This window comes from Xenopus laevis, chromosome 8L (assembly GCF_017654675.1).
Source record: "Xenopus laevis strain J_2021 chromosome 8L, Xenopus_laevis_v10.1, whole genome shotgun sequence".
NCBI lineage: Eukaryota > Metazoa > Chordata > Amphibia > Anura > Pipidae > Xenopus > Xenopus laevis.
The window spans coordinates 79,663,907-79,684,168 of record NC_054385.1 but is presented as its reverse complement, the minus strand read 5'-3'; the positions used below and the strand labels follow the sequence as shown (position 1 = coordinate 79,684,168).

Sequence of the window (20,262 nt, the reverse complement as noted above, 5' to 3'; positions counted from 1 at the left end):
ATTCTTCCCTGTCTGAATTTCTCCCATTAAGTACACCATCTAGGCTGCTGTAAAATAATGGTGTGAATAAAACGCCAGCTGGCCATACACCAGAAGGTCTGCATTGTTGTGGTAGCCAAACAAGAGGATCTTTCCTTGATATGCCCATCGTGGGCTAGGTGATATCAGGCTGATCTGTTTAGCACTAGGACCAATGATCTGATCATAGTGAAGGTTAATATAGGCCATGAGTGCATCACCATGCTGATGTAGACCTTGCCCTGATGGGAAGACTAAACTACGATTGATATCTGTCTTATTTTCTTCCAGATGTTTGTGGGGCAGGCCCATCAGCAGGCACAATGCACAGGCCTATCAGGCCACATTCAGCTATTGTTCCTTCCCTCCAGGTCTGGACTGAGAATTAAAATAGGCCCTGGCGTTTCAGGTACACAGAGGCCCGCACCGGCCCACTAAATACTGACTTTCTATGGCACTTTACAGCAGCCCCTCTGGCATTTGCCAGAACCCACAGATTGCCAGTCCGGGCCTGCTTCCCTCTAATGGCCAGTGATTGCATGTGTCTAATTTCAGAAGCAACCCCATCTGTAATTAAAGGCCCAGCGTTTTCCCAGGTGTAGTTGTCTATAACAACCAACATGATGTTCAGTTTTAAACAAGCAATGGGTAAACGCAATCACCCGATTGCTTGCTATTAATTACTAGATCAGTAGCAAAGTTGGTCCTTTTATACATTTTAGTATAATTACTGTGGCCTCTCCATTCTATCCTGGACAGGAATAAAAATTTAATACAGATAACACATTTTTTTTGATAATAGTTGAAAGTAAACAAATCTCAGGTTTTTGATAGAACTCACCAGTTGTGAAGGGTGGTCCAGGGGCGCCGCCCTGAAACCTCAGCTTGGGGAGCGGACCACCGTATAAAGAGCTAGGGCAGCTATTACGGATACAGCTTTCAATCGCGTGCTTGTCACGTGGCTTTGTGAGCAGGGAGGTCACGCTGGCCCTGGCAGATAATGTTTGTCTGTCTTATTGGGTGGGTGTATAGCTGTGTATTCATTCATTGTGCACACCCTGAAAACAAATTTTTATTCCTGCATAAATAAAAAAGGGCAGGTACTAGCAGAAACCAAACAGGCAGGCTTGTCAAATCATTAAGTAGTTTATTTCAGTACACAAGGATGCAGCCTTACGCGTTTCATATCAATCAGATAATTAATCATAGGCTGATCATTAAGTATCTGAGTGATATGAAACATGTAAGGCTGCATCCTTGTGTACGAGAAATAAACTACTTAATGATTTGACAAGCCTGCCTGTTTGGTTTCTGCTAGTACCTGCCCTTTTTTATTTATGCAGGAATAAAAATGTGTTTTCAGGGTGTGCACAATGAATGAATACACAGCTATACACCCACCCAATAAGACAGACAAACATTATCTGCCAGGGCCAGCGTGACCTCCCTGCTCACAAAGCCACGTGACAAGCACGCGATGGAAAGCTGTATCCGTAATAGCTGCCCTTGCTCAGTGACATGCCGCCTAGTTACTGGCTCTCGCCCGTGCCCGCCACAGCTACCTATTTCTCCTCGTCTCACCCAAGCACTGGAGTTGACTTGCCCTGTCTCACCACAGCCCTTGAGAATAGAAAAATTACAGTTCCAGCCCCAAAGCATTGTGCCAGCAGTTCCCTGGACGAGCTGTCCTTATATAGCCTGGCAGCAGACGGCGCCCTGCGCCTGCCAGTCGGCTCAGTACAGTGACACAGGAAGAGGGGGAGGAGCCACTCACAAATTACGCGTTTCAAATCCGGTCCCCGCTGACTGCCTTCTGCTTTCAATAGTGACCCGATACTGGCCAGGACAATACCGGACCCTTTCCGTCCCTGGTAGGTGACACTCGGGGTGGGCTAGCAGTGGGTGGGCTAGCAGTGGCTGAGTGTAGCGGGTATATCAGTGTGTGTATATAAATATAGCGGCGGGGAAGCAAGGAGCGTGGGGTCGGTGGGGCTGGCGGATTAGGGGCAGCGCTACTTGTATTTCCAGAGCACTAGTACTATCACTATGTGTGGGTGAATGGAGACTAGTTACTAGCTGTGCTCTAATAGAGTATCATTGAGGGGTATATGGGGCACTATCTCTGCCATTGTAGCAACTTATTCAAAGTTATTATGGGCAGTGTTATTGGCTGTACCAGGCAGTGCAGGGTGTATGGAGGACTGTTACTTTATCTCAAACTGGACATTCTCCTCTGCAAAGACATTAGAAAAGGACAAGTGATACATTCTGTTTGTTTGCAGCCAGTAAGTGGCCTGGTTGCTTTTCATGATACACATTGGTGAATCTTGTTGCTTAAAACATTACACATTATATACATTGTAGGATTCATGTGCCAGTCATCATTGTGTTGTATACAATTGCAGCCCTGTGCCAGCACTGCTGTAAAAGAGCTTCTATGGATGTTAGACCCTGCACTCGTATATCAGTACATTGTAAGCTGACTGTGAATATTATCATATTCTAAATGTCTGTGTCATATTAAGTGCTGATTGCATTAGTCAGCGGAGATGTACAACATTTGCTAACCTGGCAGGCATGGGATTTGGCTCTCAGCAGCTTTTATTATGTCATAATTGCATCTATTTACTTCTCCGATCTGAGCATGTTTGAATCAGTGTCATTTTTATATTGTACATTGTTACAGAAAAATACTGGTGTTTCAGGAATAAAATTATTTGCATAGTGTGCCAGCTGTGTGCTTTTTTGCTTAGCTTACCTTGAAATAGCGCCAAACTAGATTAAATATATGCTGTGTAATTTGTAATAGGTGAATGCATTGCTAGTTATGAGAGACTGTGTTGTGAATAGGCAGCGTAGCTGTCCATGTCTGCTATATGCCATGTCAACATGCAATACCTGTATACATAAAGTTAGGTAGTGAAATGTGTACAGGTAAATTCCTTCCTCTGGTGTAAGTCAAAATCTATATTAAGCATTGATAGTGTTGTTACATATCAAACCATGTGATGGTAGCCGGCATCACACCGTTTCGCACCAACACAAATATAAAGTGTTGTGTATTATTAAAGACCCCTAATAAAACACTTAGTACTTTAATGATAAGCTAAAGCCACATTCAGTTCAAACTACATTATATATACTATATATATAATATATATATATATATAATGATGGGTGATAGATTCTGAGGGATAGTATTTTATATGGAGCTTGTGTGTAAATGGAATCCAAGAGCAGTACAGTGTAACATGTACTTTATATAGAAGGGGAGTTCCATTTGGCTTTAAGTTTCCTTTAAGTGTAGAGACAGGTGGGTGACTTAAGGTCACTGCAGAATTGAAATCAGCAGGCAGTTGTGAAACAGTTATCGTAATCAAGTGCCAGCAGAAACTTCAACAGCTCAACAATAACTCTCCTGTTATTATCTACAATTTAATAGATATATAATAGAGCATGATCCTTTCTACATGCTAGTGAAATAGGAGATTATGGGATAAAGGAATATAAATAAATCCTTAATCCTATGGGCATCTCACTGTCCTGGGCAAGTTAATTTGTAAATTCTATTGGCCTGGGACCCACTGAGCCTGGAAATGTACCTGAAGTTTCTTAGAACAAATAAGGAAGGGTGGATGCATGTCACTGTGGATTAGCCAGTGTTGATTATTTATGGTAGAGGTTTAAGGAATTCAGCTGTCTACTATCTCCACCCTCCCCAAACGAATGCAGACTGAGTAGGGGGCCTGCCAGCCCCGAGGCAACATTGAAACATTCCTAAGTGTCAAGCCAGTAGAGTAGATTTGTTGTTGTATGTAGATGTAGCACTGTCAGTTATTTACAAGAAAGTGTGCTTTCTTAGCAGTGTTGCTAGTTAAGTTCTCCATGTCACTCAAGCCTATCCTGCTTACATTTAAATATAAACCTAAAATCATAATCACACCAAGCCAAAACATGTAGAAAGCACTTATTTTATTGTTTTTGAAACCCCACATGTACGCAATGATTTATAGAGATCATTCTCATAAGACTTTCCGCTGTCCTGATTTTGACAGCTTAGCACTCAGTTCTTACTGAAATGTCCTGACTTTCTCTTTGATCTCCTTCACTGACACCAGAAAAACATTCAACATTTCTGAAACGTAATTAAAATAAGAGGCTATTTGGCAGAGAGCCCTGAACAGTCAGTAGCGGTACTTTAATACTTTTGTAACTATTTAAGCTAAGCAAAGGAAAAATTGTAACTATTTAAGATAAGCAGGTCTCTTGGGAGAACAGAAACTAGCTGCTTTAAGGAGAATTTACTTTCAATAGCAAAACTGCTATAACACATACAACATTGCACTACAACTCCCAGAAATGTGTTCCAACTATCATGACCTGCCAAATTTTGTAAAATGGACATGATAATTAGGAGGTGTGGCCAAAAATGGGCATGACAGTACAGCAGAAGTTTTTATCCCCCTCTTGATTTTTCAAATGTTGGGAGGTATGCTACATTGTCTTAAAAAACCAAACCAGCAGTGCAGATAATATAAACAACAACATATTGTCCCATTAAAGTTACATTTACAAATAGCTTTAAAGCCACTTATTTTATTTTTATTTCCTCTGCTATTAAATCTCCACCCTGAAACAGATCTGATACATTGTCTTAAAAGCCAAAACCAGCAGTGCAGATCATATAAAAATAGGCCATTGACATTGCTCTTGACTTTTCTCATTGCATTCTGTTGTTTAGACTGGACGACAGGGAAAATATTAGTATGTCAGACATGTTGCAGCACTACTCAGTGTTACACATGTAAACAGTTATTAAGGGGTGCAGTGTTAAAAAAGCTAACTGCACAAGCTAAGTATTATTTATTCAGTGGTCTTACTGTACAAGTGGTGTTGTTATAATTTGATATCTATAAGTAAAGTACAGTGAAACATTTAGATGAAGGTTGTTTTGCATGTTGAATTGTATTTCTCAAGATATTTGGTTTTATTCATATGTTTTCGGGGCTTTCTAGTGGGTTGTCCTGGGATTGATATCTCCTACAGTGATTTAGCCAATTTTGATCCAGTGAATCAATTTAATAAGACAGTCCATGTTTGTGGCCAAAGTGCCAAATAAGTGCCAAAAATGCTTTGTGTTTATCATTCTTCATTCTCAGTGCATTAAGCTAATCAACAATAATGGCCTATTTGTTTGCAAAGGCCAACTATATTTGTCTTTATAATGTCATGGAAGGTGATTTGGATCGTTCTAAACTAAATAGTATATTCAGGCATTGCTGCCCTGAGCTTTTTCATATTCTTGCCTTACCAGGCATCTATTTGAGGAAGTTTACAATGGCACTGATTTTTCATTAATTGTAAATTTGTAATTTATTTTTCATAATAATTCTTATTTAAAATGCTGGGAAATTTTGAAGTAGGTGTCCTGTTTCTATAAAGATAAACTATTATTAAGAAGCTGTGTCCAACATACTTCAATTTGCAGTAGGGGCCATGGTTGGGTGGCACTGATATGAGCCCAGCTGCTAGTTTGACGTGACATGGTGCTTGGAGTCTCAGGGATCATGTTACTTTAACTAATAATGTTCTTTACCAGACATATACTGTATGCAGGAATAGTGGAGCAGATCTACACTGTAGTTTGATTCATATGTAATTGTCTCATTTCACAGATGTCCAGCCCTGTGATGGGCTCAATAACCCCTCGATGTGAAACTAAATGAAATCTCAGGATTTGTAGACATTCAGGTTATAGCTCAATATTGTACACCCTCACTAAATATGTCTGAGACTGCATGTAATATATGTGACTGTACATACCTCTAAATCTTACAACTTCTATACCACTATTTATAAAGAGACAGGTGAGACCTAAAGCATGATTATCTGCTGGGACCTGCCTCATTTTACATTTTTTGAGACCTGTTGCCCCCTGTTATGGTTTAATATGCATTCTTTTACCTTGTTCAAACCAGAACAAGCACTCTCGGTACTTGTATAAACTATGTAAGTATGTGGAAGTCAACATTTCTTTCAAGATATTTCCATGCATGCCACGTGTCTAGGCTAGCCATCTGACTGGTGTTTTACCGGCCTGGCCGGTAAAAATGATGGTTGATCCTAATGTTAATAATATGAAAAAACAAAGAATATAGGAAGGCCGGTATTTTTTTTCCAGAAAAGGTGGCAACCCTACACGTGTCTTGAGATACACACTTTAGGTCTCTGTTTTATTCTTGGGTGCCCAGATTTGTCTAGACTGCATCTCCCAGCATCCTCTAACAATTGGTTGTATGGTTAGGAATGCTTGGACTTTAAGGGAAGGTCACAAAATCACCTTTACTGGTGATTAAATTACACAGTTTATAAGAATAACAGCCCAGTACACTGGAACATCGGTCTCTGAAGCACTTTCAATTATATGAAATGTGACCTATTCATTGCCACTAGTGAAAGAATTTGCAATGATGGTTTTCAGGTATGGTGAGTTTTTGCACATTGCTGCCCATTTGTCCATTGTGGATCACGTTACACTCACAGTTCAAACATTCTCTGAGAGACTCAACATACTGGGATATCCATCAGTGACAGAGCAGTTGCAAAATACACATTTTGATTCAAAATAAAAAAAAACACATCAGTCCTCCAGAATAAACATAGCACAAATGGTGTTTTCAACTTGAATTGCAAGAGAACTCAAACAACAAAAAAAGTATTCTTAAATTAGGTTATTAACATACAATATGTATAAATTGAACTTCAATGTGTAAACTACTTACTAGTACAATAGGGCTCATATACAAAGCTAGGTGCTAAAATGTACCAGTGCAATTGCCCAAAGCAATTCGTTTTGATCAGACTACTATAAGTTAGAAAACAATAGTCGCTTCCTGATATTGTGAGTGTGTGGGTGTCAGCTCTAATATTTTTGCCACCACTGGTTTCTTGGGAGCAGGACTGGGAGCAAAGTGCAAAAAGCAGGGTGGTTTGCACCTATTCATTGCACCCTAACATGGTCTTGTGTCTTATAATGGCCATCTATGTAAAAGTCTTACCAAGAAGAGAAAATATAGTGCAAGAAAGAAATTACTGATGATAAAAGTAGTTTGGAGAAACAGAACATACAATCTAAAGTTAATGGCTAACTGTAGCCAAATACACAAATGGCTGAATTTTGAGGAGGCTATGCCTTATTAGGATTTAGAAAATTCAATTGATTTGATATAATTGATGAAAAAAAAGCCACTCTTCAGACAAAGAAGTGTGTGTTCAGCGTGCACTTTGGATAAGAGAAATGCAGATTCATTTCAACAGAAACGGTTACTTTGATTAAACAAAGATCCTTTATGGGAAGCCCAGCCACATGCTATGGAAAGGATCCAACAGGATGGTAATGGTGATCTTTCACAGTCAGTCTGCAACATTATAACATGAATAGATTGAGGAATGTTTGTAATTTGTAGATTATTCGAAAAAAATATTAACATATTCTGGCACGATTCAAATTACTTATTGTTCTTGTTTAGTGGTACTGATATAGTTGATTTGTTCCTTGATTCAAAAATCACTAATTTTGCAGTGAATGAGTTAGTGCAAAGCTTGTAATTTTGTTTCCGTGACATTGCTTTCCATTCTAATTACTGGGAATTGCTGTGAGTGTGAAACACTTTCATGATTGCCACCAAAATAATGCTGGCAGCTAAATTTGACAGTGACACATGCATGTTTGATTCCTTTTATCTTAAAAAATCTATACATCTCTCGGCCAGTGACGGATTGGAATGGTGAGTGCCGATGGGACTATAATATATATTATATATATATATATATTGTTCCCTTGTATTGGCATGAACATGTACTAACACTAATACAGAAACTTTATAAAAGAGGCATCTTCGCTGTGCCGCCTTTAAATTGTTTCTAAATGATAACCCCTGGCATCCTTCAAGAGCCACATGTAAGATGTTCTCTGTCTGCAGTCTTGTATAAATTGATAGGAAAAGTCTTTTCCTATCAATTTTTTTTTCATACCTAAACTGCAAAATGTAGAGCTATCTTTAGGGAGAAAAAGCTCCAGACTTCTTTTGGCATTAGTAATTTTAAGATGAATTTTAAGATGAATTACAAATGAACTAACATGCATCTGTGCTGCAGGTTGAATACACTACAGTACTTTGAGAGTAGACTCAGGGAATAATCAAAATATAAGGAAACAGAAGTCACAAAAGAGCTTTATGACCCTATAAAAGCATGACAGCTTATGGAACTCTGAGGTGACTGAAGAGAAGGGTATATAACGTTCCTCATTCTTCCTGATGATGAATTGCAGGGAACTCTCTTCTAGCCTCTTCTGTCTATCCCTAGTTCCTGCAGTTAATTATAGTACAAGTAGCACATTTCCTTTAGCTTGTAAGCTCATGTGAGCAAGGCCCTGCAATCCAATTTTCATATTGCAACTCTTCATAAATAATGATGCTCTTGTAATTAAAAGAAGAAAGATTTGTTATTAGCATAGTTATTTACTCTGTGAGTCAATATTTTGGAGTTCGACCTTTGTAGAAAGTCCATCTTTCAGCAGAATAATGACCCCAAAGTAACACTGGAGTGAGGTAAATGTACTCCAATGGCCCAGTCAAAGTCCTGTTTTAGGCAACATCAAACTAACATGAACAACATGAAGAAAATGTGCCTGAAAGAGCTAAGCAAAATCACTCTGGGTAGAATTTGGAAATGTGAAAGGTTGGTGAATACTTATGCAAGGTATAATGAGGGTTACCCTATCCCATTAAAACAAAACTGGCATGACAGAAGGTCGTGTTGGAAAAAAGGGGAGTGGGTTAATACAATTTGCTATTTCATTCTTTCTTCACATTAATTAACTAAAGTATCCCGCCAACAAAACCAGTTTTAGCAGAAGAACTGAAACTCCATAGATTTTTAAATATGTTTTTATAGCTCTTTCCCATTGTAGCAGTAAGTTACTGAGAGCTGATGCCAGGAGACTGGTTCATGAAAGCTGGGTAGGTTCTGTGCAGTAAACTTTCTGTTTTTGTTGGCTTCTCTTTCTACTTTAAAGTGGTTTTGCTGGCAGCCTTAACTATATAATCTTCAAATGCATTTTACTGTTTTTGTGCCTATAATAAATAATATATGTAAACTTTTTAGAGCATTCCTAGTTATTTCATGCATACTATTTAGAAGGATGTGGCTGTTTGGTTTAATTGACTTTATAATATCTCCAAGGCACCTCCATTTATTGTTCTTTTTGTGCTGGAGGGAGCTGTACAATTGTGGTTTTTCTGGCTTATTCTTGTCGTTAAGTGGATTATGACAAAAGTCCTTGCTTATGCACACCAAGGATTTACCTGCAAGTCTAATGGTGCCTATAGCAGATGGTAGACCAGTAAGGAGCTGCATTCTGATTAAAATGCTAAATTAGATACATTTGTTTGGATTTTAGTCTTGTGGCCAATTTAAAATTTTAGCCTTAGTTAGAGGCAGGTGTGAAGTACAGGGTTCCCTAGTGTACTGATATCAGGCACAAGAAAAAATAGAAACAAGTGCTTTCTACGTGGTGTGTTAATGTATAGAAATTTGCATGTGTATATGCATGTTGTGCCTATTAATAGTAAATGAGAACAAGTGTCCCTTTGTGAAATTAAGAATCCAGTCCTTAAACTGTCCATGTTGGACAGCTGCCATTTTGACTCCGGTCTCCTCACTCTTGCATAAGGACATGTAAAAGAAGTCTTTGTAACTTTTAGAAATATCATATTTAATAATGCCAAATAATGAACACACAAATGCTGTTTTCTCTGATTATCACTTTTTATAATCTCTTTGACGTGCAAGATAGGAAACACAGGGTGCTGGGGAGCCAAGTGCTCACTGCCTGCTTAACGCTCTGCACCATGCACTGGATTGTCTGAATTCAGGTTTTCCCTGTCATATACCTGTCTTAGCTAGTACATTCATTCTTATGATACACAAGTGATATATGCAGGTTATGAAACTCTAAGGTGACTTCTTATATCCATATATTTTACAAAAGGTAATACATTACTTTTTATAAAACACAAGTTTCAGAGAGTCATATAACACAAATTACATTACTAAGCATCAGCTATGGCCAATGGCATTACTAAGCACCATTTATACATTGAATAAAGATATAAAATATAAGTCACCAAGGAATTCCATGACCAAATAAAAGCATGAAAAAAAAGATTTGTCTCTGTGTTAACAAATATGCTTGTTATGTTTGAATCCTGGGGCCGTGCATTATATAAAACATGCATACAAGTGAGCTATGCCGCCAAACACAACATGCTAATATCTATAGTTTATATGAAAGCTTGTATTTTAAAGGTACTTTAACCTAAAAACATTTATTTACTTTGCATGCACATAAAACACCACAACAGAAAATAATGCAATGTACACAAAGCATTCATGCGTGCATTTGGCCTTAGGGAGATTTATTAGTCTTTACATTCCAGCTCTCTCATAACTTGTGGTTCTGGCCAGACTGCACTCCACCTATAGGCTACTCCCAAATTGATATTTCTTAAGGGATTATCACACAATGCTTAAACTGGCCATACACAATCTGATTTTAGCTGCCCACTTAACCCCTTCAAACCAAATTCAAAGTTTATTGTACCTTGTATAAGGCCAAACTGACAGCCTGGCTGACTGAGGAACAGACAGATATGTATCAGGCCAATGGATGCAGTCAACTCCCAATGACAACCACGCTAAACAAGTAGATCTTTTCAAGTATGACCAGTTGTAGCCTTTGAGTGGAAGAAGAAATAAAGGGCCAGATTCAATTTAGTGAGAAAAAGTTATCTCACAATTTATCATGTGAAAAGTCATGGACGAAATTCAATTCGAGGAGAAAAAACTTTTCTCCAAATTCATTTCCATTTTTTTCCATAGACTTCAATAAAGTTTTCACGTGATAAACTGTGAGATAAGTTTTCCTGAATTGAATTGCATTTCAAATTGAATCTCACCAATAACTTTTCAAGTGATAAACCTTTTACTCATTGCATTGAATCCAAAGTGTGTTAAGTTACTCCCTCCTTCTAAGAGAACCATTTGAATGTGTTAATTGCCTTCCTGACTTTCGAGTTTTTTTCGGAGGGAAAACCCGATTCTAATTCAATTCAAATTCAATTTTTAATTTTTGGGTCAAGACTCATCGATCAAATAGTAGACGTTCAAATTTTTTCTTAAATAACTTCCCATTCAAGTTGTGAGTATATTCAAATTTATTAGAGTAAAAAAATTCACATAAATTCGAAATTCGACCTTTGATAAATCTGCCCATAAATGTATGTGAAGCCTTTTTAATCTTTGTTTTACTGGCCCTTCAAACACTATTATACATTATTTGGGGTTATTCAGTAAGTGGATGAGGAGTGCTAATCTACACTCCCTTACTAAACCTGCACTTGTACACCCAATTATAAATAGTTTGCTAACCATGGAGTTAAAGAACAGGGCTCTTGAATTGGCACATGTTCCAGACAGTAATTATAGTGTTTTTTTTATAACGAGAGGGGACCTGAATTACTTATTCATTAGGCAATGGCCAGTTGTGACTTACTCAGGGAGAGCTTGTACCTTCCTCAAATGGATAGTTCTGTACCTGCCACATAAATCAGACTGCATGCCAAATATTTTAAATACTTCCTCAATAAATATGCTATTAAATGGGTTGTAGCCCGCCTGCTTTTTATTGTGTGTTTGTCAGAAGGCACAGAGTTTCCTGCTGGCAGAAATATGTGGCAAACAATCCTGCCCTCCGTGGTGTATTGTTACCTAAATTAAAGGACACATTGACAGTACTACCTAGATTTGTAATAAATACAGTATCATAGAATCCCCACAAGATGCTCACACTCACTGAATGCACTTTAGCATAACACAGGTCTCATGATATCTTTATGGAAGTTGTTTGCCACGCGGAAAGACAAAGGGCTCATTTGGGGGCATGGGTTGCCAACTGGCAGAATATAACAATAGCCAGAATGCTCCACCCCTCCTTATAAACAGTTTCATCTCAATAAGCTCCAGATGTGTTTGTGCTGTTAGCAGACTCTGAGGCAGGAGGGTGACTAACCAGAGGAAACTGCTCGTGAGCGGGGAAAATGACTCACAGGAAATGTACAAAGTTCCCTCTACATATACTAATGTACTTCTACATATGGACTCTTCTTAGTGTGTTTTGGGGGATTTGTTCTTGTGTTGCCAAGGAAACCTCTTTTTTCACGTATTGCCATTTTCTCTGGATTTGCAAATAGGAAGATCAGCTGTCGCGGTTACATATTAGTTGTGGTTTAAAAGAAATGAGTACGTGTGGGACCACACAAAACAAGTTAGGAGGATTGTACGGTAAATAAAGCTGCTTTTAAAATTCACCGCTGGCTACTGATCTGTGGAGTGCACACTATATTGGAATTGTATTGGTTTAAAATATAAACTGTTGTGCAAGTAAATCTTATCTACCTTTTCACCGAAAAGACCAATTTTCATAAATTCTAAATAACATACATCATTTTCTAAAATCATCCTCATCATGTAGCCAGTGATACATAATATAGCACCCCTTAGTGCTCATTGCATCCAGGGCATAGCTGCACTCTGGACCTTATGCAGGATTAAAAATCTAGTGCAAGGTGCAGAGTTATCAGGCAATAGGTAGCCCTGTACTTAACACCTTGCATAAGTACTTGACTTTGCTGCACCCTGCACCTGCTTCCATTTCCTGACATGTTCTTCAGAATGACCCGCATGGGAGGGGGTGACATAGGGGATACTTATGTGCCATCCCCAGCATGCCCTCTTGAATACAGTGCTGCTGAATGTAGCACTGTATTCATGGAAGATGTCAAGGCCGAGCACCTCATTTAAAGGAATTGTTCAATATGAAAATAAAAACTGGGTAAATAGAAGTGCAAAATAAAAAATGTTTCTAATATAGTTAGTTAGCCAAAAATGTAATGTATAAAGGCTGGAGTGACTGGATGTGTAACATAATAGCCAGAACACTACTTCCTTCTTTTCAGCTCTCTTAAACTATACATTGGGCACATGTGCAGGGCAATATAACAACTTTACTTTATTTTATTAAGGTTCCCTGGGCTTGCGTATTGTAATGTATTTGTTGCAACATATACATCCATTGAAATTTAACTTCCAACCGTATGCAAATAAGCCAACGCTAGCGCTACTTTGCTTTGCTTGCCGAATTAACGCAAGTGAAACTGCGCCATCGTTCAGCTCCCTGGACGCAATTTCGCATTTAACTTTGTCCTGGCGAATTAAGCGAAGCTGTCGCTGGATAATTTCCACAGGTTAGTGAATTTGCCCCATAGTTTCTTGGCATTATAGCAGTAACCAAGAAGATTCAGATGGCACACACATAGCAAAATGTGCTTAAACTTTGTGATCTATTAGGATCTCTGCACAACTTTTCAGGGGATCAACCCCCTTTATCAAGTGCTCTTACAAAAGTGAACAGGAAACAGGTATAAATAGATAAAACCTGAGTTCGGTACCACCCTCTAATTACAAGTAATTACTAAGTGCAAACCTTAATGCAAAATGTGCATACCTGTCTATGACAGTCATGTGATATCATATTAAGAAATATTCTGACAGTATCAGTAAGTGTTCTCATCTGTATCAATGTATTAACTGTGAATATAAAAAAATAAAACAGATATAAAATCTATCTCCACATAACAGGCCATTTCCATATTACAATTGAGAAATGTATCACATAACTAAAAGAAACATGCATAGTTCTGAACTTCATTCAATCCAATGGGGGACACTGTATTAAGTGTATCTATCCACATTGTTTCTTTGCAAGAGTTTATTAGAATTCCCACCTCTAGAAGGAGTATCCACTATCTGCAGTATCCACTATCTGCAGTACCATCTTAACTGCTTCCTCTTATGGCCCCTCTTGGGCCATAACAGTAAGCAGTTAAGGTGGATGGTGCAGAGATCCAAATAAATCACAAAGTTTAAGCACATTTTGCTATGTGTGTGCCATCTGAATCTTCTTGGTTACTGCTGTATACATGGAAATGTTGAGCAGCACAGTTCCCAGATAGAGCACCACTGAAACGTGACCCATGGAGTTTGGATTTTATTAAAGTACATTGAACATTTCTTGGCATTATACAGTGCCAATGTTGTGAGCTGTTTGTTGTCCTGAGCTGAGCCCACTCTGCCTCTGCTCCAAGTCTGTAGTTTTCCCTTTATTGTCAGTTGAGAAAAACAATTCTGCGCCTTTTACATAATTTTCATGTAAAAAAAAATGTGAATATAAACAATAAAATCAGTTTCTTTCAGGATTGGTACGAAATTGGGACTCACAAAAATACAAATAACATGATATATCTTATGCCAGTAAAATATCCCACACTTGGCTGAAACGTGTCAGAAACCCCTGTGGTTACAGTTCTCTCTTTCCACTCACTCAGGGCACATTTTCTTGGAATCACTGGCAATAGAATGAAAGCATTTGGCACAAATACCGGCAGCAAAGGATCTTGGGGTATAGGGCTGTTTCTGCTGTTAGAGTGAAAGGCTGAGATGCGTGATGAGCAACTGACTGTGGTTCCTCCAAGGGGATTCCTGGATTAGAGACTTAAAACATAACTCCCTTCCGTAAATTAAATAATTCTGTATTGCCTGTATTGATTCAGTCCGGGTAGATTTTAAAGCTGTTGCATTCCTACAAATATTTTCCGTTACTTAGATTTTGTTTGGAATTGAAATATGGAAGTAGTTAATTGCAGAGTGGGAATACAGAGAGCAGTAAGGGAGTTCTGACTTCACAGAATTACAGACTTGTTAGGATTCGCCACCATCATTTTCTTAACTAGCAGAACAGCACAGCTGCCTGTAAAATGGCCATATTCTAGATATCTAATCATATGTTTCCCTGTTCTACTTTCTACTTTTTGTCGGCTGAATTGTCTGGCTGTTCAGGGGAGCCGTTGGCACTTAGCACACTGCACTGTAGGATAGGAACCAACTAGCAGCTAGGCTGACCTGATAGGGAACTGAGGGTTGTCTTTGCTTGTGTGACTGCAGGGCTGTGATTGGCTGTCCCCCTCTTACTGTGCTTCTGCCAGGGACCCTTAGGACATGCTCCACCCCTCATTTGAAACAGGGACATGGATCAGAGAACATCAGAGAATCTATAGGGTGCTCCAGTAAAGGGTCCCTTTTTAAAGACAATATTAATTTACATCCAAAAGTAAAACCAGCACCATATGATATACATCATTGCCTACAAAATTAAAGTTTTTTTATTTATCCTATATGTATCCTTTAAATCTTGTGCCCTGTTGTTTACCCAAATATATTTATAAAAAACATGAATTTTGAACCCAGTCATTGCTTTTATGTTCTGTTTGGTTTTGTTTTTTTCATAAACCTCAGATTTTTCAAATGAGATGACTCAAGTGCCGCAGCGTGAATTTGAGACCAGCTGGGAGAATGCTGAAACCTGGATGAAAAATGTCCATGAGAGACTGAAGATCAATGATAACACTGAAGGGCCCAGACCTGCCCTGGAGGCCAGGCTCAGGGAGACAGAGGTCAGACCATGCTAAATATCTAAATTATTATATGCAAAAATATGCATAGATACTAATATTTGTGAATAAAAAATTCACATTTTTAATTTTAGTCATTCTCCTAATTCACATTGGCTGATTTACTCGTAATTCTATAAACTGTACAATGAATGTTCTCTTAAAGGTAAAATAAGTGTGAAAACCTTTTATTCAAAACATGTCCTTAGATCTGAAGAGAAAATATTATTTTGCCCCCTTTAAAAAAAACATGTATATTGATTTCACGGAGTTAGCAACTGATTTTTAACTGTTTGTTTTCTATTTAGAAAATCTGTGCTCTGGAGCCTGAAGGCAAATTACTCTTGGACATGGTTCTGATGGCAGCAGAAAATCATCTCAGCAAGAGTAGTGAGGAAGAGAAACATGAAATTCACATCAAGCTAGGGAAAATAAAGTGCATGTTTGAGGAGACCACAGTTTATATGACACACTGCCACAGGTACAGCTTACACATTGATGTGCTACTTAGTCAGCAGCCTTCCTCTTAGTGCTTGTCCACTTCTAACTTGCAGCAGGGGCAGTACTGTAATCTGCCTCTTATACAGAGCGCAGTATTGAAATGTGCAAAGAATCCCTTTCCTTACCGTCTGCCATAGGAGAGGCAGTAAGTACAGGGCCCTGTTGCAGCCGGCATCCTCTTTAACTCTAGCTTTTAAATGATGCACAAGTTTGGGGATACACTTGATAAAGGGCCTAGACCAAAACATGTAGTGTGCTTTCTAACTTCTTAATAAAAATACTTTGCAGTCTAGTCTACTGCCCTGACCCTTTCCTACATTTTTGCTAATTACTGATGGATTCATATTGGAGATAGGCACAGGATACCCTGTGGGAAGAGATAGATTCATTTGAAATGAATACAGTGTTGCAGTGATGTATTTAGGGGGTGAACACAGGTCTCAGAGCAGAAGCCTTCAACAATTCATTGTTGTAGAAGGCAGGATGCAAAGTGCAAAAACATGATGGGTTGCAACTGCAGCTCCTCTTCCTTATCAGTCAATGCACCCATAGCCCACCAATTGCATTTTTCAATGGACAGACAATCTGCAATCTGACAGGATCGCAGGATGATCTGTTGGAACCAAACCCCAACCTGGCATACATATCCAGATGGTAAATCAATGTGGTCAACGTGCTTATGTACTTACAACTACTTTTGCCTGTTTTATGAGTAGCTCACTTACTGAGCTCTGTTTACTCCAGTATGCAGTAAAGATGTCTCAATGTGTCTCCCTCAGTCGCATCGAGTGGGTTTGGCTGCACTGGAATGAGTACCTGAAAGCCAGAGATGAGTTTTATCTGTGGGTCCATAATATGAAACTGACCCTGGAACCAGATGTGGAACTTCAGCTGGGCCTTAAACAGAAGCGCTGGCACTATGAACAAGCACAGGTTCTTCTAAGAGATGTCAACAACCAGTCATGCCTCTTGGACAGACTCCTGGAGGAAGCTGCCTCCTTATACAACAGGATTGGAGACCCCAGTGTGGATGAGACAGTGCAGAAAGAAATGATGACTGAATACAAACAAATAAAGAGGAAAGCCAAGGTAGTAGTTAAAAACATATAAGTTTTTATAATTTGTCTTTAAAACCAATTTCAATTAATTAACACATTTTATTTGTGCTTGTATAATGTTGAGAGAAGCTTGCACTGTTGCCCTTTGTATAAAACACTGTTCCTATAAGAAGATGGTTATTCTTACTGTCTGCATTATGGAAAACACAGATTAGTGGTTTAAATTAAACTCTTCCTGGTGAAACAGGAAGTCCAGCAATTGATTCCGTGTAATACTTCATTTTTTTATCTGAGGGAGAATCTTGGCAGTCAAAGTAGTGTTTCCCACCAGAAGCCATTTTCCATTCCAGTAAATAGGAAATGACTGCATTATGGCAAATTGTGGTAGTATTAATAGGTTATATAATATAATGCATTGTTTTGTAGTTATGCATATATAGGATGTGGCTGCTGTAAGTTAGGATCATTTGATCACTGTGCTTTTCCCTAAGATACCCTGCATGCTATTACAGTAACTGAAAGAGAAGAGAGGGAGAAACTGATACAAAGCCAACAAGACCACTCAAAATAATTACATTGTTATAGCACTTATCAAATCAGTTGTGACACTTCAGTCTTAGCTTTTGTACCACAATTATGTTCAAAAATCTGTTCAATTACACGTACACGTAATCCCCAGTGCTCCAGCACACGCTCAAGGGGGGAAGGTTGCGCTCACGTGGGCGCTGACTGCTAGGACCCAGTGGCCTAGGGATGGTCAAGCCCCAAATACTGGCCTGCTCAGGAACTGAATCATTACTGCCTTTTTGTGTGCCAAAACACAGCTCAGGCCTGGCACACTATCAACTCCAAAGTCTCCAATGTGTGAAGAATATCATGCTTAATTGAATAAGGTTTAGTGTTTGTATGAGTGGGTCATGCTACAGCTGCAGACAAACAGACAGACATTATTCTCTGATTAGTGTGTATCTAGATAACATTATTAAACCTTATTAGTCCTTAACTTTATGATTTACAGCAGGCAAACTGTACTTAAAGTATTCATTATGTACACTGTTCTGCCCAGTAAGGATAGCACTTGTAGAGAAGACAACCAACTTTCTGTCCAATACAGTACCACTGCCTGTTTCATCGAAACAGTCCTAAACTTAAACCTGGCAGTCCAAGGCCAGGGTTAGATGGCACTTGGGCCGTGGAGAGCTAAATTGGAAAATATAATTGTTTTTTTATTAGTGCAAGACTCCCTAAAGTGGGAAAACTACTCAACCGAAGGCCCATTTGCCATACAATTTCTCGACAGTACGACTGCTGAAGTTTCCCTGGAGATTTGTCGCCTGCAATAAAAATGTACGACTGCAGGCAACAAATCTCGTCCCCATTGGAAATAAATGAAATCACTAAAACCAACACATTGCTTTGCTCTTCCGAATTTAGTCGACTTCATGAAATGTTGGTTTTACCGCCAGAGATTCCAGTTATTTCCAATGGAGACATTTTCGGGAGATTTGTCGCCCGCCGTCGTGCATAATTAAACACGGGTGACAAATCTCCCTGTAGGCCACTGACTTAAGTGTGCATGAGACAGCTGTTGCCCAGGGGGAGTGGAGACAGGGGGGCATTAATGTTAGTGTGTGAAGTGACTTCTGTTCATTCATATAAAGGGAACACAGAATGTTGTTAAGTAGCCTATAACTTTATAGTAGCCTTTAAATTTATGTAATATTTATAAATATTGTATATAAATGGCATATCTGTGGGTTGTTTTTAAAATAGTGTTTTAATTCAGTTAAATTCCCATGTAAAGGTGGCCATACACGGGCATACTTTTATCGTTCTGCAATGAACGATCGTATCGTTAAACGATCGTCTGACGATTATTTTGCCATTCGATATGCCATCCACGGAGAACGATCATATGAACAGAAATAACCCTATTCTTTGCTTCGTGTACGGATGAACGTTGTTCAACTAACGAGGAGTGGTGCTAGCATTGTGTCACTGTCTGTAGTATATAGTCAGTTTCTCCGTCCCTGCTCCATGCAGACATATGGATTTATGTCTTGCTATGGCATAATAAACTTCTTTCACATATGAGGTGATAGGGTGATATTCCTGCAGTCAGCACCAATTTATTTCTTTACATAGTTCATATGGTTACAAATTAAGCTTTCGGGTCCTTCCATATATGTTAGTTGTTCCGTGTATGTTCGTTGGCTTGTGCTACACTCTTGACATGCGCAAAGAGGGATTTTAGTCCTGAACGACTAAAATTTTTAAACTCATCTGATCAATTTTGCGAATGATAATGTCGAGGCGATCGTTTGTCAGATGATCGTTCGTACGCCATCAACCATCCATAGGTTAGGTTAGCATAAACATAGGTTAGCAATATTATCGGAATGTTCTGGAATCGGTCGTTTGGAAGTAGAAAATCTGCTCGTGTATGGCCACCTTTAATGTCTATGGTATATCTTTTTTCAGATTTCTGATCAGATGATTTACTGTACAAATAAATATACCCTTATCTTAATTATGTGTCTATACTAATGAGTTAGTCAATGATGTAATCCACAGAAAATCCTCTTGCTACTAATCCACCATAATCTCTGAGTACACATTTTAAGAAGTCCCAGGCTTGTGTAACTCACAGAAGAGAGATTTAGATTTTCTGTGTTGGTATTACAGACTAATTTACCAAAAATAAACAATACTAATGGTAATAAATAAAAGAAAAGTTCTTGTTTGCTCTTGCAAATTTAGTTACCTACAGTAGATTATGTTTAATTTCTACAGTAGAAACCCCATTTTACATTTTTCAGGGGGAAGAAGAAAAATGGTGTAAAATCCAGGAAAATGTTAAATCAGGGAAATGTATTATGCATTATATATTGGAGGAACCACAAAAAAACAATGTAAATACACTTAAAATAAGGGGATGTGAAATTGAGCTTTCGTTGCATTTTGTAATAACAATCTGTACATGTACATAATGTGTTTTTTCTGCCACAGTTTGTGAATAAATATGTTGGATTATGTAACTAAGCCTATTCTGTCCA

The 20,262-nt window shown here is 38.5% G+C and overlaps 1 protein-coding gene across 23 annotated transcripts in view; it reads left to right on the top strand.

The window, feature by feature from the left end:
• Positions 1-1,491: 1,491 nt before the first annotated feature.
• syne3.L (spectrin repeat containing, nuclear envelope family member 3 L homeolog) overlaps positions 1,492-20,262 on the top strand; it is a 53,294-nt gene continuing 34,523 nt past the window's right edge. For 10 of the 23 annotated variants that reach the window (XM_018230472.2, XM_018230469.2, XM_018230481.2 and 7 more), the window contains exons 1-4: positions 1,494-1,889; positions 15,493-15,650; positions 15,956-16,128; positions 16,928-17,237. In XM_018230472.2, coding sequence (XP_018085961.1) covers positions 1,496-1,889; positions 15,493-15,650; positions 15,956-16,128; positions 16,928-17,237 — 1,035 coding nt within the window. In that variant the 5' untranslated portion in view covers positions 1,494-1,495. Of the gene's footprint in view, positions 1,890-15,492; positions 15,651-15,955; positions 16,129-16,927; positions 17,238-20,262 lie in introns of all 23 variants that reach the window. The other 13 variants (XM_041573027.1, XM_018230474.2, XM_018230488.2 and 10 more) reach the window with 3 other exon arrangements.